The sequence below is a fragment of the Marmota flaviventris genome, chromosome 1 (assembly GCF_047511675.1).
Source record: "Marmota flaviventris isolate mMarFla1 chromosome 1, mMarFla1.hap1, whole genome shotgun sequence".
Classification (NCBI taxonomy): Eukaryota; Metazoa; Chordata; class Mammalia; order Rodentia; family Sciuridae; genus Marmota; species Marmota flaviventris.
Genome location: NC_092498.1, coordinates 1392803 through 1416217, shown reverse-complemented (window position 1 = coordinate 1416217; position 23415 = coordinate 1392803). Strand labels below are relative to the sequence as shown.

The 23415-nt window shown below is 58.6% G+C and overlaps 1 protein-coding gene across 1 annotated transcript in view; it reads right to left on the bottom strand.

The window, feature by feature from the left end:
- Nucleotides 1-23415, bottom strand: part of Ptprn2 (protein tyrosine phosphatase receptor type N2) — a 565071-nt gene that overhangs the window by 7239 nt on the left and 534417 nt on the right. Inside the window, exons 18-21 of the mRNA XM_071605349.1 lie at nt 15671-15790; nt 14968-15134; nt 9944-9997; nt 8117-8181 (exon numbers count right to left, since the gene is read on the bottom strand). Coding sequence (XP_071461450.1) covers nt 8117-8181; nt 9944-9997; nt 14968-15134; nt 15671-15790 — 406 coding nt within the window. The remainder of the gene's footprint in view (nt 1-8116; nt 8182-9943; nt 9998-14967; nt 15135-15670; nt 15791-23415) is intronic.

Here is a 23415-nt window from a genome sequence, read left to right as displayed (position 1 = left end):
CTACCTCCCAGGAGGCCAGCAGAGTGTCTCCTGTGCCCACTCTGGGATTGTCTTGTTCTCTGTTGCTTGGAGCTGGGTTCCCAGGGGCTGAACCCTGAAGGTCAAGACACCTGGCAGAGCCAGACTGGCACTGAGCTGGGTGAGGGCCACACAGCCGGAGGCCCCTCCTGTTCAGCAAGACAAACCCTGGCTGCAGGTGACAGGAGTCAGGGACACTCTGTCTGCCTCCACCAAGGTAGCCCTGACACTCACCAAGCCAAGCCGCAGCGCTGCCTGCTGGGACCAACCACACACATGTGTATGCACACACATCCAAGCACACACCTGCACCCATCACACCCACATAATGTGCACACTCACATGCATACCTAGACACACAGGCACCCACCATTCCTAAACACACAGGAACACCCATGCAAATACCTGCACCCATCACACCCAGACACATGCACACACCTGCACCCCTCACACACAAACACACAAAGCACACCTACACACACACCTGTACCCATCACACCCAGACACACACATGCACACTCACGCACACACCTGCACCCCCATGCACACATCTACACCCATCACACCTAGACACATCACACACATCCACGCATACACCTGCACCCATCACACCCAGACACACATGCACACCCACACACACACCTGTACCCCATCACACCCAGATGCATGCGTGCACACCCATGTACATACTGGCACCCATCACATCCAGACACATGCACATACACCCATGCACACATCTGCACCGGATCACACCCAGACACACATGTGCACACCCACGTACACACCTGCACCCATCACTCCCAGATGCACGAGTGCACACCCATATATACCTTACACTCACGCCACATACCACCCATTATGTGCACACCATATGCACACACCACACCCCACATCACGTGCACGTGCTCTCCTCCATGCCCCACCCCTCACATCTCTCACACACACACTCTGTTCTGGGATTTCTGTTTTTACTTCACACTTTTCTGAATGACTCTAGCTAAAGACTTATGGAAACTATAAGAAGCCTTTTTGCTGACCTAGATAAATTATAATCTCCTTTTTGCAACATTTTGTGGGATCAAAGGAGACCCCTTGGCTCCATGTTCCCTTGAAAATCAAGTGTATCATACAAGACAAACCAGACACCATGTTCTTTCCTTTTGAAAAAAATTCTAAATCATCTGGAGAAAGCAGGGTGCTTACAAGTCTTTGTAAAAATATGAACAAACAAGATGTAGGACTCTGCTCTAAGTCTCATCCTGGGGTGCCCAGAAGGACGGGAGCTGTGGGCAGCGTCCTGACGGTCTGACTTCTGCACCATCCAACAAGACTGCGCAGACGCCACGGCACGGACTCGCACACGGAGTTCTGCCTACATAAGCTGATGTGAGGATTAGTGGCTCCAAGTGACAGAGGCGTCCCCAGCGGTGGCTCTGCCCAGGGCAACACCGACCCCCGGAGCATTCTCTTGCTAATGGCCCCAGAATCCTCCTTAATCCTACACAGTCCACGTTGTGCCACCACTGCTGCCCGAGAGCGGGGTGAGGGCCATGTGGATGCTTCCTGTCCCAGGAGTGGGGTCCCTCTAGGATGTCGCACTGCCCGGAAGGAGGCCTTGGGTGGGAGGGTGGGCAGTTCTTTGGTGTCTGCCTTTGGGAGCTGCCCAGACCTCTTCGAGGGACCTCTTGCACCAGAAGGGGCAGCCAGGGTGGGAGGCGCTGCTGCAGGGGTGGTCGAGACAAGCAAGGGAAGGCAGGTGAGCAGGGGCCGGCTGGGGAGGACGGGGCGGGGGCACCAAGGCTGCCCTGCAGGGAGGAGAGAGGGAGAGGGAGCAGGTGCCCCCAGGCGGAGAGAGAAGAGCCCGAAACACAAGAAAGACCTGCCCGAGAGGGCCGGGTCGGGAGGCCTGGGGGCAGCACCTGACCCCCACCCCCTGGCTGGCGAGAGTGGTCTCCGCTTCCCTGGGGACGGCAGAACCTGTTGCACGGACTCGGGAACCTCAGAGTGACCCATTGGGCTGCCCTCCTGCAGGAGGCCACTGTTCCCCCCGCCACGCTCCCAGGGCCACTGGCCTGGTGGGCCACGAGCGCAGGGCTTCTCAGGGTCTCTGCCCTGCAGGGCCTTCGAGGTCTCTCTGTTGCAGGGGGAGGCACAGAGAGGAGGCCCTGTGGCGTGGCAGAGAGCCAGGCCTGCCAGTGTCCAGAGTCCTGCTGGAGCCCGCAGGGTGGGGAGGGGACAGATCAGACGTGGACGACTGTGAGGTGACGTTCACCCCTCGCAGTAGGAGGCCTGGCCCCCCCGGGACGGGGTGCTGCTGCAGGACGTTGAGCTGAACCCCAGGGAAGGGTGCTCTCCTGTCCCGTTAGGGAGTGACCGTAGAGTCCACGGCCTGTGGCCAGCCACGGCCCAGCCGCACCACGCCTGTGGCTGGGCTCACACCTGTGTGCGCTGCCCGCTGCCCTGGGGACATACCCAGTGCCCAGGTGCCAGGGTGGCTTCGGGACTGTGGCGTTCCACGACCTGGGACGCACCAGAAGCTCAGAGAGTTCTCGTCCCTCGTCCCACCCTGTCCCTTGTCCCGCCCCCACACTCCACAGAGAGGTCCCTGAGCCGAGAGGATGGCATTGTCACCTGAAGACCGCGTAAGGCCCTGGCGTCTGTGGTCTTCTGCACCTGTGCCCATGACATGAGGGCTTCCTTGGCCACCCACCTGCCCAGCCTGTCCACGGTGGGCCACGCTCTGTGCAGGCCCTGCCTTCCTGCCAATGTGCCCACACCTCCACGGCGGGTCTGGCCTGGTCCTCCCAGGGGTCCTCAGCTTCCACCCCTCCCTCCCCCTGCCGGCTAGTTCCACCAACACGGCTTGGGCTTCTCACTTCCCGTGACCATGGCTGCCAACACTCGGGGGCACTAGCTGGCCTGTCACTCAGGCCTTCAGCCCAGGATGACCCTCATCTGAGGAGATGCTGCTGCCTGCACCTCTACAGCTTGACGCTAAGGTCTTACTGTCCACCTCCCTCCCTCCTGGGCTCTGGCCCATCTGCAGACACACCAGGGCTCTGGGTCTGACCTTGGCCATCTGGGGGGCTTTGGGCAAGTCCCTAAACCTCTGGGGATCTGCTCCAATAAACGAGCCCCCAGGTCCCCTTCTGTCCCATGAGCACAGGTCTGTGGACTGTCACCAGCTCTGGGGAGCGGGTGGCCCCTGGCATTCTGGTCAGTGCCTTCTCGAGCTGCCAGCTGTAGCTGTAGAAGCCATGGACATGGACAGAGGGTGAAGTCCGGGAGGACAGGGCCCCTTCTGGTTTGCTCACTGAGTCCCAGATACTGTGCCTGCCAAGTATGGGTGTCCTGCCAACAGGCTGCCCGTGGGAGGCTGGCTCTGCCTCCCTGTGGCCCACTGGAGGGCACCTTCATGGCTCGGCACGTTTCCAGAGGAGGAAAAGGTGTGTGAGATGGCTGTGAGGAGCAGCAGGACTCCCTGAGGAGGGCAGGAGGGCGTCTGGGGTGCATTCCAGCCCTGGGGCAGCACGTGTAAGGGCCCTGTGCTCTCACCGAAGGAACCAGCAAGGCCCGAGAGTGGCACAGGGAGGGGCATCCGAGGTTTCCTGTGGACTCCCAGATGAGGGCAGACTGGGAGGGGGACGTGAGGCAGAGAGGCCAGCCCAGAGGCCACTGCACTGAGATGGGGCTGGGCTCGGAGAGACCATAGGGTGGGCTTTTCACGATACTCTCCCAGCAGCACGGGCAGCAGGACCTGTGCTGTGGTGGACGGTGCTCTGTGCACTGCTCGACATGGCAGCATGGCTGCCCAGCACGAGGATGTGACCAGAACATCTGAGGACAGTTCCTTTTCAATTTCACTTCACTTTAATTAAACAAGGTAACTGTACTGGGCAGCACAGCTCTGAACGGGTTCAATGAGCCATAAAATGTCATTTGAGAAAGACCTGGTGTTGTCACAGGCAGCCACGGAGGAGCCCCAGCCACCAGCCAGGCAGCGCTGGGCCACAGCCGCTTGCCTCCTCCGCTCCGTACTCTCTCGTTCCCTCTGGGGCCGCTGTCCCCATTCTGCTCAGACCTGCCACCAAAAGGTTACGTCTCTTATGAGAAAATATCTCCAGGACCTTGGATCTGGCAGACTTCTTGGGTATGAGCCCAAACACAGACACAAAAGGCAGAGACAAACCAGATACTTTTGTGCAACAAAAGACACTTCCAGAAGGGTGAGGGCTGCCCACTGCCCACGGGTGGTAGGTCCGAGATGGAGGATGCACAGAACGTCAGGACTCCTCAACCCATGACCACCGCGCACGGCCCACCTCCCCGGACTCGGCAGAACTTCCTCTAAAGACGATGCACACAGTCAAAAGTCAGATGAGATGCTCAGTGCCCCGGTCAACAGGCGAAGGAGATCAAGGCCACAAGGAGATGCCACTTCTCACCCATGAGGGTGTGAAGTGTTCTCACTAAAGAGTGAGAACAGCCAGCCTTGGCCCGTGTGCAGAGAAACCGGGACCACAGCGCGGTGGAGGAGAGTGGTGAGGTGTCCCTGAGTTGGACAGACTGCCGTCCAATCCTGCAGTCCTCTTCTGGGCATGTGCCGTGCACACCTTCCCAGCAGCCCGCTCACCTGCCCCAAACTGGAAATGACACAAATGTCCATCCACAGATGAACCAAGTGGTCTAACATCTCTGTCACAAAAGGAAGGGGCCCTGGCAGAAGCCGCATGGATGAGCCTCGAGGACCTTGGTGGGGTGATCAGTCAGTCACACAGGACAGATGCCACTCAAGTTCACTCAGGGAGGCACCCAGAGTGTGACATCCGCAGCACAGGGCAGCACAGGGAAGGGGCAGTGCAGACAGCTTGCTCCACAGGTCCCTCGGGGGCACAGGTGGGCGGGAAGCACCTGAGTCAGCCAGGGGCTGAGGGGGACCTGGCTGGGCAGGTGCTGGGACCGCCCCCTGCTGTGTGGCAGGTCACTGAGCAATCATTTCCAGCCAGCAGGAGCAGACAGGCTTGAGCAACGGGTGGCACCGTTTCACAACAGATTCACAACGAGAGACAAGAAACGGAATCCCCAATCTTTAGTCCCCGTCAAACAGAAGAACAGGCCTCCCCTGCCACCACCCGCCTGGGGCCTCAGCCAGGGCCCAGTTCCCCAGAGCCTAGCCGTCTGCAGGTGGGCCTCGGGGAGGAAGGGCGAGTGCGCAGCCGCCAGGCTCCACACTGGCTCCCGGCAGCTCTGCCTCCCCACAGCCTCAGGCTGACCCAGCAACGGGCCCTCTTGGACCCTTTGAAAAACTGAGGAGTAGGAGAAAACTCTGGAGAGGAGACGTTAGGGACCAAGCAGAAGTGGAGAAGCAGGAGCTGGGCGCGTTCCTGCGTGAGAGGTAGCCCTTCAGCCAGAGGCAGCACTACCCGGGGATCCTGAGCCCCCACGGGCTAGCCGCCCCCCGCCCCCAGCTGCAACAGGAAAATGCGCAGAAGCGCTCACCCTTTACTTGTCCGCCACCATCGAGTGGACCGCGGCCCTATCTACTTTGATTTCAAAGCGCATTATCGTCCACTTGCTAACCAACCAGACGGCAGAGAAAGAACTGAGCTCTTCGTCAGGCCTCACGCTGGCCCCGGGCCTAACCCTGAAAGGCCCGTGAACAAGGGCGCTGTGCTGCCGTGCAGCTGGGCGGCGCTGCAGGGCCGGGCGGCTGCACAGGAAAGCTTGGGAAGGCTTTCTCTGGTCCTTGTGCAATTCATTCCTTTTAAGACGGGGAAATGGGAAGAAAGGCTTCATGTCCAGGGTTTTGGGCCTTTGATCATTTGATGAAGGCTGGGACGGCAACGTGGGCCTCCAGCTTCTCAGGCCAGACAAAGACGGCCCTGGCCGCACAGGACAAAACCCCCTATGGCCTCTCGGGGTGGCGCCTGGGAAAGGCCCACCTCAGCTGGTGAGGGGCCGCCTGCCCTTTGATCTCTCCAGAGAGCAGGGCGGCCCAGGTCAGGGGATTTCACACCGCACCCCCCCCCCCCCCCCCCCGCCAGAGAAGGGGAGCAGGTCAGGGAGAGGGCGGGCGACCCAGCTCAGAGCCAGCCGGGAGCCTGCCCGCTTCGGCCAGTTCCACATGGCTGGCTGGCATTGTTGAGAACTGCGTCCACGCTTCAAATGGAATTTGACATTACAGGCCACAGCGGAGCCGGCAAATGGCGCGCCAGGGCGCCCGACAATGGTGGGCCCCGCCCCAGCAGCGGAACCTACTGCCCTGCTTGCCCTCCAGGAGGTGAACTGGCGGCTGAAGGTCCAGGCTGCTTGCATGGATGGCCACCAGGCTGCCCAGCACAGGCCGGCCTCCTTGGCACCTGCTCAGGCTCCCGCGGTTTGGACTAGCAAACTTCCACTCGGGATGAGTATCTACCAAGTAGCTCAGGAGGGCACGCTGTTGACAAAGGGCTGTAAGGTATTGCTTAGCACGGCGGCCTGCGTTCTGCCGAAGCTGCTCTGGGGTGATGGGAGGGAAATGTGTGTGTTCCCGAGACAGAAGGCAGGCTGGGTGGCAAGGGCAGAAATAAACATTGTTGATACCCCTGAGCGCCAAGAACTGCAAATTTGTAAAGGAAAAGTTATTGAATGACTCAGCTGGATGAATGGGTAAGAAAAAAACGAAAAAAGAACTGAACTTTTGACTAAAAAGGTGAGGATCGCGTTACATCTTAAAACCAACACACCACTGCAGAGCCGGAGCGTCTGCGTCTTGTCCTGGGTGCTTCCACGGCATTGCCAGCCGACGAGTCAGGTGCCAAGCTGGTACTGGGTGTCCAGAAGCCGGGCTCACCCTCTCCTGGGGCTGCAGAGCAAGGCTGAGCCAGCTGGGTGCCATGCAGGGTGTGGCTCAGCCCTTGGGGGGGCGACGTGGGGTCCAGAGACCCTGCCCAGCACGCAGTCCCGTTGTGCCTGGGTCTTAGCATGTCTTAAGCCTGGGCTAGAGATGGGCTCTATGTCTTTTCTTTCTTTTTGGCCAATGAAGATGGAGTAAGGAAAACACCTACTTAACACTAATAGTAGAAACTAATTTCCACTGTCAAGATCCGCTCTGATGGCTGGGTGAAGGTGAAGAATGGCATGTTCCGGGAGGCAGAGGCTCCGTCCTCGTGTCTGCCCATACGTACACATGCGTGTGTGCATATGTGCGCGTGATCAGGCGATGACTTGCTCACAGCTCAACAGAGGCTACAAAACGCCACCCGTCTCTTTGCCAGGTCCCACGGGGAGCTAATGGACACCACGAGAACAGCACAGTCCTTCCACCCGCAAGCCGCAGTGCGTGGAGGAGGCGCGTGCTCACCGGCTCCTTGGTGATGCCTCCTGCCTGGGCCTGGCGGGGGCCTCTCATGGGTCTCCTCTCTGGAGACCGCCTGGCAAGTGCCAGACCAGTTCCGCCCCTCCTCCCCCCTGTAATCACCACGGGCAGGCTGGCCACAGGTGTCGCTGCACCCCTGCCTTGACTGCAGTGTCCAGGGTCCCCCCGATAGACAGTGCTCCCCTTCTCGGAGGACAAAGAGCCATTGAACAATGTTAAGAGTATTGGGGGGGCTGGGGATGCAGCACAGTGGAGGGGCCTGTCTAGGGTGTGCAAGGCTCTGGGTTCCACCCCAACACCCCAAAACAAAAACCCAACCCTCAAGACTGGTTCCTTTGAGATAAGGTGGCTGGCACTGGTGACATTACTACCAGACTAGTAGGGAGACTCTAGTAGGAGACCTGAGCCACACTGTGAGCCTCACTGTGGTCACCCCAGGCTGTCCAGCTTGCTGCAGCATTTAAAGACCCGAGATTGCCCTCTTCTGGTCCTAATGTTGCATGGGAGTGTGTGTGATTGATTCTTATCAGACCTACTATGTGCTCAGCACATTCAGGCTGACAGCAGAGCAGGAACCTCAGAAATAAACCACGCCTGCTGCAAATAGCCTTCCTGTGATTCAGGGAAGGAACAATCGGCTGATTCTCTCCAAGGCCTCCTGTGAATCTCACCCCCCGGGTTGCCATGGCAACGCCATCCCATCTCTGAGCCACAACAAAGCAGCCAGACTGGCAGTCTCACCTTTGGCCATCTTATTGAGAACCATGTCAATCAGGACGTAGGTCCCGCTCCGGCCTGCACCATCGCTGTCAACAGAAGGAGAGAGAATGAGGTGCTGCCTGTCCGGTGACCCCGCACTGCAAAGCTAGCAGCACTATCTCCTCTATGTTCAAGGGCTTGGGGAAGGGAAGGGGCTGCGAATTAGAGGGGAGGAGGGGAGGAGGGGAGGAGGGGAGGGAGGGGGAGGCGGCAGGAGGAGGGGGAGGGGGAGGGGAGAGGGCCGAGAGCTGCTGGGGCAGAAGGCAGGGCAGGAGCAGCCCTGGAGAGGGAGCCTGGGATCAGCCACCCTACTTGGTACACATTTGTCTCTTTCAAGACTTCTTCCCCCTCTCTTTGGCCAGAGGTGGGGTAAATTTTGTCAGAAACAAAACAAAACAAAATGAAGAGGCATGCCTGTGTTGGAGGGGATGGGTTTACATCCAGAGCATCTGGGGCACTGCCCCGCCTTGCGGGCCGCCCATTTGTTACTTAATCACATTCTTTAAAAAGTGCTCTCATTTCATCTCTTCCTCATCCCACCAGCTAAAATTGGAATATTTACCATCTGGACTAGCGTTGTAAAAATGTCTTGAATTATGTTTTAACAACAGCAAATTGAAAAAAGAAAAAGAAAAGTTTCTTTGCTGGGAGGAAAATGGCCCTGCTGCCATCCCCTCCTCACAGGGAATATGTGGGCACTTGCTCTCTGACCAGCACGGCCACCAGTGCGGAGTAGATGCTCTCCGACCAAACGGCCACTGACAGAGGAGGACGCTTCTCATCCGCAGGCTCGGACAGTCATTGTGACCGCAAGGGCTCTGTGGCTGCGGCCTCCGCAGCTGCGGGCAGTCTTCACAGTGGAGCACCCCGTCTGGCCTCAGCAAGTGGCTGGGACAGCCGCAGTGGGAGAGATGGACCTTCGCCCAAGCTTCACACACAGGAGACACAGCAGCCCAGGCTGTGGCAGGCCTCAGGTGGCCACAGGTGACCAGTGATGTGCCCCTGCAGAGTCCGTAGGCTGCAGACTCACTCTGCCAACCTCTCCATGGGGGAGGCTGGTGCAGAGCCCTCCCTGCTCCCAGGGGCACCCTGGGGCCACTCACTCTTGCCTCTCCTCTGAACTGCAGATTTGGTCCTTGATCTTTGGAGACAGATTTTCTTTTTATTCCACAGAAAGGAATGTTCAGTGAGATGGCTTTAGAAATCAGAGTTTGAGGTCTTCACCAAAACCAGTTGCCCATGGAGTCTGGCAGGGGCAGAACCCTCGCTGAGCTTTCTCTGGCTGGATCTGTTCCAGCTGGTGGGGGTTTAACCTACTTCAGGGCATGGTCACTGGAATATTGCCCAAGGGCCCAGAATCTTGCAATAAGTGAGAGGTGGACATGTCTTTTGTAGGACAGGACTTGTCCCTGCTCATGACTGCCCTGGGCACTTCTCACAAAGGGCCCAAACCTCTCAGGGCAAGACAATGCCACTCACTAAAAACCTACCAAAAATGTTGTCTCAGCTGCAACATGACAATTTAAGAAAAAATAATGTGGGCAGGACACTGACATTTGGAAATCATGGTACACAGCATAGAGCTTGCTAGAAAGAAGACACGTCAGGCAGCTAAGGTGGGTTCAGAGATGGACACACAGCCTCACTCAGCCAGAGGCACAGTGGATGATGCTTATGCTCTGGTTTCCCTTGGGAATTCCAGCAAGATGTATTCATCGAGCAATTAGAAAGTCCAGCTTTCGTATGGAGTGCACCCGTTATGTTTTGAAATAGCGACACTTACTGATCCAGGTTAAAAGTCGTACTTGCCTGCAGTGAACAATGATTGGACAAGAACGGCCCCTGTAGCACTTGTTTACTTTTCTGAAATAAAAAGAGATATAAAAATTATAGTGATACACTAAGACTCTGCTATTCAAAATAACCAATCACCAAAGCAGAAAGTCCATATCATTGATATCATTTTAAAATAGTCTGTTGGACAAAGAAAATTAAAAATGACACATATCAGTTTAAAGATTTTTCCTTTCGACATAAACTCGTTGAACAGAGCTTTGAAAACAATTCTCAACCCTGACCCCCTTTCCAGGTACGAGCGCCTGGGAGGGTCCTGCCCTGGCTGTCGCCCTCCCACGGGGGCCTCCTCCCCCTTCTCCTCAGCTTCGGGGGGGGGGGGGTCTGACCTCCGTGTGACACGGTGTCTTGATGTTCCACTAAGACGGGGCGGGGGGGTTTGCAAGTCATGCTCAGGATTTCTCACAACCTGAACATCCTATCGGAATGTGATATTACCAGATGGTCTGAAAGAAGCATCCAAAGATCCTATCTGACCTCTGGGTTTCAGGTAAGTACATCTAAATGACGGAGAAATCACCATGGAGTCCAGACAGTCTTTTCCATTTTTATAAATTTGAGTATGTATAAAAATAGCTCCATTGTGTAGCTTTTAGATTAGAAGGTATGAAAATTAATAATGAGAATATATTTAAGATTTCATTAACTAACCTTTGTCCAAATCAGAGGGCTGACTTAAAATTGACTATGTAAGATTCTAGGGGTTTTTTTTTTTTTTTAATTCAGTAAAACAAGGAAACATGTTCACATATTTCTTACTTGAGAAAATTAAAGACAGGATCTCAGTTTATCGGAAGGGAAAAATGGATGAAGGGATGTTTCTAGAATGTACTGCGTGAACTCAAACAATGTAAGACTAAAGAAAAATGACAGTACAGAAAAAATGTTTTCCCCTTGAACCAGAAATGGGAAAATCACTTTCTTTGCAAAGGCTTGCCTGTGGAGCAGCGGGGTGGCCAGCTGGAGGTGGAAATTCAATCGATGGCTGCCACAGAGCACCGGGTGGAGGGAGGGAGGTGAGGGCCGGCAACTGGCACTGAGTAGAGACTTCAATACCAGGCAGCCCCGCCACCAGAGGGTTCCTTTTTCCTACTTCCTCCACAGAGTAATAGGACGAGGTACTTCTGACGGGAGTCGGAGCCCCCAACCTGGACAGCGTAAGGCGAGTTGAGGGGGCAGGCTGCAGAGCCTAGATGAGATGCGCCCACCTGCAGATAGGTCGTGTTCAAAGCCTGTTCAGAGCACTTGATCTCGGCTGCTCTCTAGCCTGTGGAAATGGGCAGCATCTTCGTGCTGGTGGACCACCCAGAGAAGCCTTGGAAAAGGGAGGGCTTGGAGCGTGTAAGGCAAGCCAGCACTCTGGTGGTCAGGTCCTTCCTGCAGGGGCCCTTCCTGGCTTTGTACCCTGTGATGGTAAGGCTGGGGAGGTGACAAGTAAGAACGAAGCCACTGTGATCAATAGCACGTGCATGCCAGAACACCTCCAAGTTCTTCACCTTTGGAGACTAGACTGGGAGACAGAGCCATGTGGACCTGCTGCTAAAATCTTCCACTGCTGATGTGGCTGTAAAGATGTCACAAGTGCCAGCTCTGAGAAAGCAAGTTCTGGCCCCAGACATGCACCTCAAAAAGAGGAATGTGAAGCTCACAGCTCATGAGAACTGTGCATGGGGCTGGGCATGGCTGGAATGTACAGGGCCCTGGGCTGCACCCCCGGCAAAAAAAAGACTGTGTACACGTGCCTATGTAGGCATGTGCGTATGCATCTGAGTATGTGTGCACACATGTGTGTATGTGTGCACATGCCCATGTGCACGTGTACATGTATGTGTACTCAGCCAGAGTGTGCATGCATGTATGTACACACATGCATGTGTGTATGTATGTACCTGTGAGGATGTGTGCATGCATGTGTGTACAGGAGCACGTGCACAGGTTTGCACACACACATGAATGCATATGGGCACACAAGTAGGTGTGTACGTATATGTAGGTGTATGCACATCCGTGTATATATGCACACATGTGTACATGTGTGTGTGCAGGTGTGTATATGTATGTGTGCATGTGAGTACGTGTGCATGCATGTGTGTGTGTGCGTGCATAGCATCAAGCAAGATCAACTATCAGCCCTCTTTGGGGCTTCACTTTTAAAGTCTTTTCTCCCTCAGACAAATTTCTCAGTGCTGCGTCTGGCTAACGTGAAGGCCTCAGCTCCACACCTGCAGGACCTTCTGCTCTATTCCAAGCTGGGCCACTGCTTGTAAGACAGAACACACTGCTCCTCAACAGGTTCTCTCACTCTGTCCTGACTGGGTCAAGCACAAAGAGAGGCTCGTTAAAAACAAGAGCCTGACACCAGGGCCTTCTGCAGCTGTCTGGGGTAAGGATGTGGGTCTGGGGGCCAGCAGCCATTTGCATCTGCTCAGCTGCCTGTCTGGCAGAGCGCTTCTGCCCTGGCTGGGTGAGGGGCATGTGAGCAGGAGCCGGAGGATGGGCCATGAGGCAGCGTCTCTCTTCTCCACCCGGGAGCCCTGTCTTCATATGTGGCATACGAGATGTCCTTCTCTCCAGCAGATTGTCACCAGCTGCCTCTGCAGGCCTTTGCAAGGGTTTGCTGTAACTTTAATGTCCACACCAGCTCCCTGCCCTGGGCCAGACTATTACAGCCACCACGAGTGGTCTGGGGGGCACGGGTGGGAGAGAGCTGCAGTGACATGGCTCAGATCTTTATTTACAAAGAACCATGCACTCAGATCAGGGAACATCACAGACAGGAAAGCAAAACCATCGCATGTGGACCCTAAGGGCTCGTCGGGTGGACCCTAGGTGCAGATGCAGATCGTTGGAGGAGATGAGCAACACACAGGGTCTCACTAGTGTCTCAGACACATCCTCAGTCAGCAGGGGGTCTCCACATCCAGGAAACTGGCGTTACTTATGCTTCCACAGGAGGCGTTTACCGAGAAGGAGCGGTTAGTGATACAAACCAACCCTCGGGCCACTGAGTGAGAAGAAACCGCCATGCAAACCAACAGCAAGCAAAGGTGAGGCCGTGAGAGGTTCAGAGGGTCCCCACATGTCCCTGCAGCAGACACAGTTTCCAATGATCACTTTTGTGACTATGCAACTGGGCTCATATTACTAGCTGCAACATCACAAAAATGACACTGGCCACCGCTAATGAGCTGGCAAAGTAAGGCTTTGTCCATGTTTACAGTGAGCAGCGTTAGTGAATGCTATGGCACACAGCAAGAGGTGCAGGAGAGAGGGAGAGAGGACAGACAGCGGGAGAGAGGTTCTCCAAGCGAGGCCTCCCGTGTGATGCTAATTACCCCTTAGCAGTTCTCTGTAGAGTGTAAATGTGCTCCCTCTGGGCTCCAGGAACAGTTAATTACACATCTCAGGAGCCTGATGCACACACCAGGCCGGGGAGAGAAGCTCTGTCTGTCGCTCAGAGGGGAGCAACCCTGCACCCTGCCTCGGAGGCGTCTCCAGACACAGCTGCTGGCACTCGGCTGCTGCACAGAGAACCACCTTCCAGAGATGCACATCTGGGTGTGTCGCCACTGGTGCCCACTGTCCAGGGAAGGTGCGGCCGGCCTGACTGGACTCCCAGTCCTGCCAGACACGGCCAGTAAGGACGGCTGATCCTCCCCAGACGGTCATACCGGGCTAGAAGTTTGCTTTCTTTTCGATTTAACAAAGACTTTTTGGGGCCACGTGTTCTCAGACCCTGGAGCAAGGGAGTTTGGGGAATCCATTTTTCTTTGCGATGTGTTTGGAACCCTGAGGTTTGGGTATGGGTATGTTCCGTTCCATATATGGATACAGACACGTGCCCATATGCATATATGTCAACCACATAGGATGAGCCTAGAGGCAGAGTGCCGGCACGAGTGGCCGCCTCTCAGCTCCATCCGTTTTGCTGGTGATGACTGGTTTGAAGACGACCTCAGGAACCCAGCTGAGATTCCACGTGGCACGTCTCCGTGCACTGAGGAGACATATGCAGTGGCCAGGAAACTGGGGGATGGGCAACAGCTCAGGGTTCTGGGTCCATCTCTGGGGTGGGGACAGAGTTGGATGGGAGTCACTGAGCGTATGTGACAGATGTGACACCAAAGTCCCTCCTTGAGCGCTTTCACAGGCTATCTGACCCAAAGAGCCATCGAGATAAAAATGTTGTAATTATTTCAAGTGGACCAGAAGGCAAAAGGGATCGTGTCACAACCAACTGTAGCCTCCACCTGCAAAAATCTGCAGAGAAGCTGGCCCTGTCAAGGTGACAGTGGCCCCAGGGCCACACAGAACCCTGCTCTTGGGGGCCTGCCATGCGGGGCTAGGACGCGCCTCGCCTTCACTCTGCTCCTTGCCCGAGTGCCTCCGAGGAGGGTGCTGCCTGCCCCGCGCCTGGCTGCGGTGCTGCTGCCTGGGGCCACTGCAGGCCCCACGCTGAGCGACTGCGGCCACCCCTGAGACTGCAGCCCCACTCCGTGCGCAAGGGCTTGCTGTGCTGTGCTGCTGACCTCTTCCTGCCACAGCCTCGCGTTTGTGCAGCACACGCTTCAGGACAGGACAGCTCGTGGGGCGACTGGCCAACTGTCCGAAGGACAGCCACTGAGAACGCAGCCGCGAGCCCCCCCGTGCCCAGGCTCTTGCCTGAGACAGTCCACCCCAGAATCCAGCCACCTTATTAAGCCTCACCCCAGCCGCCGGGCGAGGGCCCAGCTCGCCACACAGGCCTCACATCCTCACGTTGGGGCTGCCGGCTGAACCAAGGGCCACCTTCCCACCATGTTAAGGTGTCCGCCTCGCCACTAACCAGCACCAAGGCTGGAGGACAGCGGCAGGTCCCCCACCTCTTGCCCCAGAGGATGCCCACAGCTGGAGCCACCCAGACACAGGATCTGGTGCCAGCCCGTGCCCTGCTGCCTGGTGTCACCCTCTGGCTACATGGGCTGCTGGCAGCTCTTTACCTGCGGAAGTCCAGGAGTGCCCCTGTGGAGGAGGGGACGCCCCCGTCATACCAGCTCAGGAAGTGGAACTGGGTCACGGTGCGCGTCTGCCGAGTCTGCAGGTTCTTTAGGTAGAAGCTTCTCACCAGGAAGTCCTCGCACCAGATGTGCTCCGAGACCAGGTTGACCTGAGGGGGAGGGGACAGGAGGGGACAGGACAGGCCATGCATCGTGAGTCACATGCGCCTGCACCTCACGCTGCCGTTGGGGTGGAGGGGCGTCTTACAACATGACAGCTGCTGCAGCTCAGCCTTGGCTTGGCCCGATGCTTCCCTCTGCTCTGAAATCACCTGCACAGACACCGGGAAGCCCCTGGCCCAGGCAAGGAGCCCCTCGGTCCTCGGGACAGTGGCAGTGCTCTCTGTGGAAGGAGGTCCTGCTTGGGTGGCTGGGAGCAGGATAGACCATCCTGGAGGTGGGTGTGCTGCTTATCCTGCCAGCGCTTGGGTCTGCACTTCATATGTGGAGATACACGGTGCACCCCAGAGTCCGGGCCACAACCACACAGCCATGTGGCACCTAGACCCCTGAGAACCTGTGGTGCTGCCTGCCCTGTGTGGCCCTGCCTCTGCCTAGTGGACAGGACTGGTCAGCTGCTGGCAACCTCACCCAGCAGCGGGGCACATGCTCCTCCCTGGGGACATAGGCACCCCTGCCTCGGTACCTCGTAGAAGTGGTAGAGGTTGGCGCCTTCGTCCGGCCAGTAGTGGTGGCTCTGGCGCACCCCGTTCTCCGTGAGGGGCGTCAGCATGACGATGACAGCACAGCCGCTCTCCCACACCATCTGCGGACAGAAAGGCGGGCCCAGGTGAGGCTCCGTCACACGTGCCGCACTGTGCTAAGGGACAGGCAGCGAAGGGACACTGCGCTCACAGACACCTGTTGCCATGGGGCAGCGTCTGCCCTCCGCTGCTCTGGTCTCGCCACGCGTTCTGTGGGATGTGGGAGCCAGCGAGTCCCCCCAAGTAGCCCCTCCACGGTTCCACGCCAGCCATGTGCCTGCCCAACCTTCGATCTGTAAAGGACACTTTCTACCACGCGACACAAGCAGAGATCTGTCACCACAGTTACTTTTTGGTGGTTGTCATTACTTTGCTGGGCCAGAGAAACAGTTCACCCGGCGGACCTGCGGAGCCATCGGCAGCGGCTGAGAGGGGGCTTTCCAAAGCCCACTACAGACTCCACAGCAGCATATCTCGGTAGGGTTCAAATCAAAGCAGACCCCAAGCTGATTTCGCCATTTGTCCTGGCCACACGGGACAGCCCCAGACCCGGTGAACAGAGCGTGCCCGCCACCTGGGCTGCACAGTCCTCCCGCGCCCTCTCGCAGACGCGGCCTGCCACTGGGGGCGTGAACCTGCGTTCCCGGCCCAGTGTGTCCAGGGTGGCCGGCTCGTCCCCATCACGGGAGGACTGCTCTCCTGCACGGGTCACATTTCCCACAAGACTTCACAGAGATGTCGACAAGCATTTGTGCTTGGACGCGAGTCCGTATCTGAGAGCTTCCATTCCTTTGAAATACAAATATAAAAATCCAGTTATGATCTTGTTATTTAAGAATCCACATCTCACCTATGAAAAGGCTTGTCCCTCATAGTTCCTGTTACTGAATTCCCCCGTCAGATTACATTTTAAAATCAGGCTTGTGCTTGGTGTTTTCCTCTGTTAATGCTATTTATTTTCCCGTGGGATAGAAACAGCTGATTTCCCTGGGGTGCCTCACTGCCTGCTACCTACGTTGGGATTTAACGGGACCTCCTGAGATATTGGCCAAAATCCCACAGTAGATGTGAAGCTCGCGTGAGCCAGGAGCTTCCCTCGGCCTCTGTGCCAGTCGGGCAAGAAGGGCCGGGCGTGCTCTCTGCCTTCAGACCTGCTCCCCGTCTGCACGCCCGTCACGCGGCAGTTTAATGTGCCCTTAGAAAGCGAAGAAGCTCGTCGGAGCCATTACGGAAATGAGGAGAAACACGGGTTTTATGAGTGTAATAAAAACACAGCGATCTAGACCATAAACTAATCACCGGCACCCCGCTGGTGCCGCCCAAGTGTGACGTTGGGGACCTGCCGCGGCAGAGGGGCCTTGCAGCTCACGGTGGCAGCCTTGGGAGCCCGCCTGGCTCTCTGAAGAGGTGCTCAAGATTAAATCCAAACAAACTCCATAAACTAAGGTCCCAGCCTCCCACGGTGCCCTGGGGGTGACGCTTCTCCTTAGGTCTGGGTAAGAGCAGAGAAGGCGTCACCAGACACACAGGCAGCTGCATTGGGTCCCAGGGCCACAAGCTGCTCAAGAGCCTGACGAGGTTTTCTGGTGTCCCAACCTGGGGGAGCCAGAGCACCTCTCACTAGCTCCCACCGTCACCCACGTGCCGCCCGCTTAGCCTCAGAGCATGCTGAGGGAACTTGACGGTTGGCGAGAACAGAGAAAGAACCTGGTCCACCAGGTCTCACTTCCGCCCTCTTCACCCCAGGCTTGGTCTGCAACAGGCAGGACGCGAGGTGCTGCTGCCCGTGGCCGGGGAGGGGGACACTGTGCCATGCACCTTGAGAGAGCTGAGCTTCCTCCTTGGACATAGGCGATGACCTGGAGTCCCTGTTCAATCTAGCGCCGTCCCCTGGAATAGGCTGGAATGAAACTAGAGAGCGACAGGCTGGTTCAGGAATGGCAGTTTCGGGACTTCTGTTAAGTATCTGAGAACACTTGTGGTCTGCACTCTGCTATCTGACCTCTGACTGAGCCATGTGCCAGGCCTGAGGCTGGAGACTCGATGGGGACAGGCAGGGCTGGTGCCATGTGTGCCTAGAGGCACCTGTGGTGGCCCTCAGACCCCCTCCGCTTGCAGACTTTCAGGGGGTTACTTTTCCCAGGCAGGAAGCAGGGTCCTCTATGCCCTGATCAAGATGAAGCTGCGATGCAGACGGTGAGTGAGCTTGGGCACGGACCCCACGTGTGAATGGCTGGTGCTGTGCTCGGAGGATTGAGATCCCCCAGACGTGCCGGCTCCTCTGCTCAGAGCCCACCTCTGTGAGCCTGGGCGGGGAAGGGGCAGAGGGTCTTCCCCCCATTCCTCACAGTGGCTGGGTTCCCGGGGCTCTCTTGGTGTGAAACCAGGGCTAAGCCCGCTGCCAATCCTGGGGAACCGCCCAGGGCCAGAGACTGGTGATGGATGCAGAAGAACTGGAGTAGCTCAGACAGTTCGCCTGCGCATGGGAAGTGTGGGCTGGTGCTGCCCAAGTGTGACGTTGGGGACCTGCCATTTGAGCCAGCTCACGGGCGATTAGAGCCCTGGAGCTCCCTGCTGAGGCTGGACTATCCTCTCCAGTGGCGCTGAAGTGGCGCCTGGTGCCTGTGTGTGGCCCCTGGAAGGCCATCTGTTTGTTTTGGTACTGAGGGTGGACTCCGGGCCATGCTGCCACTGTGCTGCCACCCTGGCCCTTCAATTTTATTTTGAGACGGGTCTCCCTATGTTGCGCAGACTGGCCTCAAGCTTGGGACCACCCTGCCTCGGGCCCCGAGCTGCTGGAGTCCAGGCGTGTGTCCCTGAGCCCGGCTAGAAACAGGGCGTTGCAGGTGTGATGAGCTGAGACGAGGCCCTACTAGAGGGGCTGGTCCTAATCCAGCCTGATGTCCTTCTCACAAAGAGGGCCACACCAGGCCAAGGCAGGGCCCAGGGCGGACCACGCCAGGGCCGGCACGGACAGGGCGATGCTGCCAAAAGCCAGGGGCCCCTGCGGCCCCTGAGCTGGAGGAGCAGGACCTGCCCTAGGGCTCTGTAGGAGTGCCCTGTCCGCTCCCGGGTCTGGGACTTGGGCCTCCGGCACTTGAGAATGCACCCCGGTTGCTGTGAGCCGGCCTGTTCACTGTCCCAGCAGCCCGAGCCAACCAGCACACCCCGGACACTGCCGCCCAGCAGACCTCGGCAGGCGGGGGCGTCAGAGTCGGGGAGCAGGAGGGGCCCGGGTCCACCTGCTCAGAGTCCTCCTTGAGTACTGAGTATCTCACCAGCAAACACAGAGGAGCCCGCTAGAACGTGGCCCAGGAACCCAACCAACACTCCTCCAAAGGAGACCCTGGTGGTGGCCACCAGCGCTGCATACAAGGGGACACCAGGCGGGCGCAGACCACAGGACTCCACTGCACCGTCTGAGGCCAGGAGCAGCACAGGCCTGAGGTGCAGAGAACAGGACAGGGCCCGGGAAAACTCAGAGGCTCCTCAGAGCTGTCGCGGTTCTGGGTACCTGTGCAGCAGCCCCAAGTCCCTCCCTGGAGACAGCTGCCTCCCACGTGCACCATGGCCATGAGCAGATGTGTGGGTGGGCGGTGGTGGGCACAGCAGGATGCGCCTGAGCCGCAGGGGCAATCCTGCCATTCAACACGGTGGCCTGGAGGGCCGAGCCCGACCTGCCAGGCGGAGGGTGGAGGACGCAGGCCCCGGCACAGAAGAGAGCTGAGCAGGCCACTGGCATGGCGGCAGGGGCCGAGGCCGGGCGGAGGCTGGGAGAGGGAGGTGGCCGCAGGGTAGAGGTCTCGGCTGTGTGAGGAGCAGGCTCTGGAGACCTGGTGGCAGCGGGACTCCTGCTCAGTGTCGGGTCCTGGGCATCTGTGAGCAGGTGGACTGTTCCGCACCCCACACAGCCAGGGGAGGAGAGGGGCCTGTGGGTCTGTCTGCACCGGCCTCACCAGGTGCACCTACATCAAACGCCAGCTGTGCACCTCCTTCAGACACACTGCCTAGACTGTGTGTGACGCGCCCCTCCCCCTTGCCTTATCTCATCTGTGTCTCCACATCTTTCTTCCTCCAAATTGCTGTCTCCTGAAGACTCGTTCCTACTCTGGAGCATGCTCTGGAGTGATTTATTACAGCCGACGCTTAATTGAAACAGAGGTGACTTGAGGCCAGGCCATCAGTGGCCTGTGCACAGGGTCCTCCTGGGCTGCTTGAACGTAGAGACTGGCTCTGTTCTTTGAAGTGGGAGCGCCTGCCTGTGTGCTGGAGCTGCTGGTGGGGCAGACAGCCCTCGCCAGAGAAGGCAGAGTGTCCCCAGGCCCCAACCTGGCCCACTCTCCTGCAGAGAAGCTGCTTTCACAGGTGGACGCAGGGAACTCTGAACAGCAAGGTATCCATCCTCAAGGGTCACAGACACGCTTGTCATGCCCGATGAGCCCACGGTAGCTGTGTGGGCAGAGCACACAACCCCTTCCCAGCCTGTATAGTCAGCCCAGGCATGCAGTCCAAGCCTCTGGGGCCCTGGTCCTTCCAGGACTGAATTAGGGTGTCAAGCCCAGAGTTTTATAGAGGAGGAGGGTTGAAGGGTGGGGTGGGGGAGAGAGGAGGGGGAAGGAGGGAGGAGAAGGGGGGTGGGAGGGAAGGTGACAGGGTGGGGTGGGAGAGAGGGGGAGGAGGAGAGGGAGGGAGGAGGAAGAGGGGGAGGAGGGAGGAGGAGGGGGAGGAGGGAGGAAGAGGAGGGGGAGGGAGGAGGAGGGAGGGGAGGAGGCAAGAGGGGGAAGAGGGAGGAGGAGGAAGAGGGAGGAAGAGGAGGAGGGAGGAGGGGGAGGAGAGAGGAAGAGGAGGAGGGAGGAGGGGGAGGAGGGAGGAAGAGGAGGGGGAGGGAGGAGGAGGGAGGGGAGGAGGGAGGAGGGGGAAGAGGGAGGAGGAGGAGGAGGGAGGAGGAGGGAGGAGGGGGAGGAGAGAGGAAGAGGAGGAGGGGGGAGGGGGAGGAGAGAGGAAGAGGAGGAGGGAGGAGGGGGAGGAGGGAGGAAGAGGAGGAGGGAGGAGGGGGAGGAGAGAGGAAGAGGAGGAGGGAGGAGGAGGGGAGGGGGAGGAGGAGGGGGAGGGGGAGGAGGAGGAGGAGGGAGGGGATGGGAGCTCCTGCCATGTTTCAGCTGTGAACCATAAAAACCAGCTAAGCAGGAGTCTTGGGAGATGTCTTTCTAATTCCAATTCCCATGTCCACAGGAGGACTGCCATGGCCACCAAGACAGTGGTGGACACGTCCCAGGTCACAGTCACAAACCCCAGCCTCGGGTGAGGTGGCGGGACCAGAGTTTCCTCCGCTTTCCCAGGTTTGGAGATGTAGGGGGGATCCAGCGGGGCCACACTGGGAACCCGGGGGCGCGGCCAAAGCACAGCATCGCAGGTGAAGAAGCCAGTTTCCCTCCGTCTGGGCTCCCCTGATCCAGTGACGTCCCCACATCAGCCAGCCTGCTCCGGGGAACCTCCCACGCTTCTTCCCCCAGTTCCTCAGAGTCTGCCCACGGCCAGAGGCCAGATGAGAGAGCACCTGAGCTGACCCCTGAAGAAAGGGCCTGGGAAGGCTGGGCAGCAGGACAGGCCTGGACGCTCCATGTCAGGCCAGGCCGCCATTGCAGGCCGCCGTTGAGGCTGCCAGAGACCAGGTCTGTCCACTGAGGGGCATCAAGTGCAGCTGAGGTAGGAGGCCGTGAACTAGCCCGGCAGCCTGGAGGCCACCCCAGTGGGAGGGGCCCTTGCACCCACCGAGGTAAGCAGCCTTCTCTGGAGGCCCGACGTGAGGCTCCCGGTGGTGCTATTGACAGTAGCCACACGATGGTCATCTCTGGCTGATCAAGACAGCCTGGCCAGCAGGGGTGCACACGGGAGACCCATGCCACAGCTAACGGCCACAGGGCACAGAGGTGGCTGGCCCTGGCTGTGGGAACTGGTGCGCCGAGGCTGTGGCGACAGTGAGCTCTTCACACTGTGCTTTGACCCTGGGAAGAAGGAAGGTCCTCTGGGTCTCCCGGGGCACTCAGCTCAGGTGTCATCCCTCAGCTGGGGCTGTGCAGGAGGACCCGGACTCAGCAGGCTCCGGCTCTGGGAGGGAGAGAAGCCAGGTCCACGCGAGCACCTCACAGGATGCCTTCAGAGGGTGGACACTAGAGATGGACGGGGGACTTTCTTCCTGGTGAACCGCTGCTGGTGGCAGTAAGAGCGGACCCTGACTGGGCACTGCTGAGTGCACTGGCAGGGAGAGGGCCTCATCCCGCGTCGGACTGAACCAGCCGGCTGGCGGATGGGCTGGGCAGTGCTGGGGGCTCCAGCTGCCCTGGGCTCAGCCACCTGCACAGCGCTGGGCAGGACGACGCTGGCGTCTGGGCGTGACTGCCCGGTTCCTGCCCAGGTGCCTGGGATGATGCCCTCCGGCATCCCCGTGTCCTCACCTGCCCTGACTTTAGGCTCCACATCTGCAGACACTGGCCATGCACCCAGGTGGCAGGCCACGCTGCCACCACCCTGCTCAGACCACTGTGCACCTCTGGGACACACCAGGGGGATGAAGCCACCCAGCACTCCACTGCCAGCTCACCTGCGTGTGCAAGGAGGAACAGCCCACAGCCGGGCCTCCAGCCACGTGGCTGCTCTGGCAGGTGAGGGTGGCCACAGATCCGGAGAGGTGGAATGACAGAGCCTGGAGGCCACTGGCCCTTGCCCGCCCAGCGGTCCTGGGGACACCTGCAGAGGCCTTTCCACAGGCGCTGCCTGGGCCTGGGAGGAGGCTCAGCACCTGGGTTGTCAGGTGTAGCTCAGGCACCTGGCCAGGAGCAGGGTCTGCCGCCCACGTGTGGCACTGTGCACTCTCATCCTGTCCCTCTGGAGCCCCGCCCCGCCCAGTCGCTGGCCTCTCCACTGCTAGGAGCCATGTGGCAAAACCCGTGTCACAGCTGCCCTGGCTGCTGCGGCTCCTGGAGCCTGCTTTCCACGGAGTTGGCCGCGACGCCCGCTTTGTCCTGTGGCGAAAGGCTCTGCAGGCTCGGTCACGGCTCCTCAGCCACAGCTCAGAGGCCACCTCTAGAAAGTCCTCACCTCCCCACACCCAAGTGCCGTCCCGGGAAGGGCCGCTCCCACCTGGTGCCCACATCTGCTTCCTACCTCCGTGGGCACCCTCGCGTGTGCCCTCTGAATGGGTCCTCCCCGTGGGGGCACTGGGACGGCTGGTGCCCCTTCCCCATGGGGCCAGGCAGGACCAGAGCAGAGCCAGGTGGGCATGCACACACCAGGGTGATGGGGACTCAGTGATGCTCCTGCCCGGACCTGAGGTTGGCAGGAGCGAGCTCCCTGCAGAGAGGGCGTCTTTAGAGGAAGGTCACAGGACCCACGTGCATTGCAAGCACAGGGATTGGGTCAGCCGCCTTCTCCCTCTCCCTCCCCTCACTCCACAGCTGGGGGACACCCATGGAGTGCAGGTGCGGCCCTGGGTGTCGACCCACCTGGGAGGTACTTTAGAAATCCTGAATGAAACACACCCCACAAGGCAGGCAGACGTGCGTGACCCGGAAGGAGCTGGAGTGCAGCCCGCCATCCTGCAGAGAGGGTCAGGTCTCGTGCTGGGCTGTCTCGAGACGCAGAGGATCCCACGTCCTGTGGCCCAGGCTGTCCCATGTCCTTATTCCCC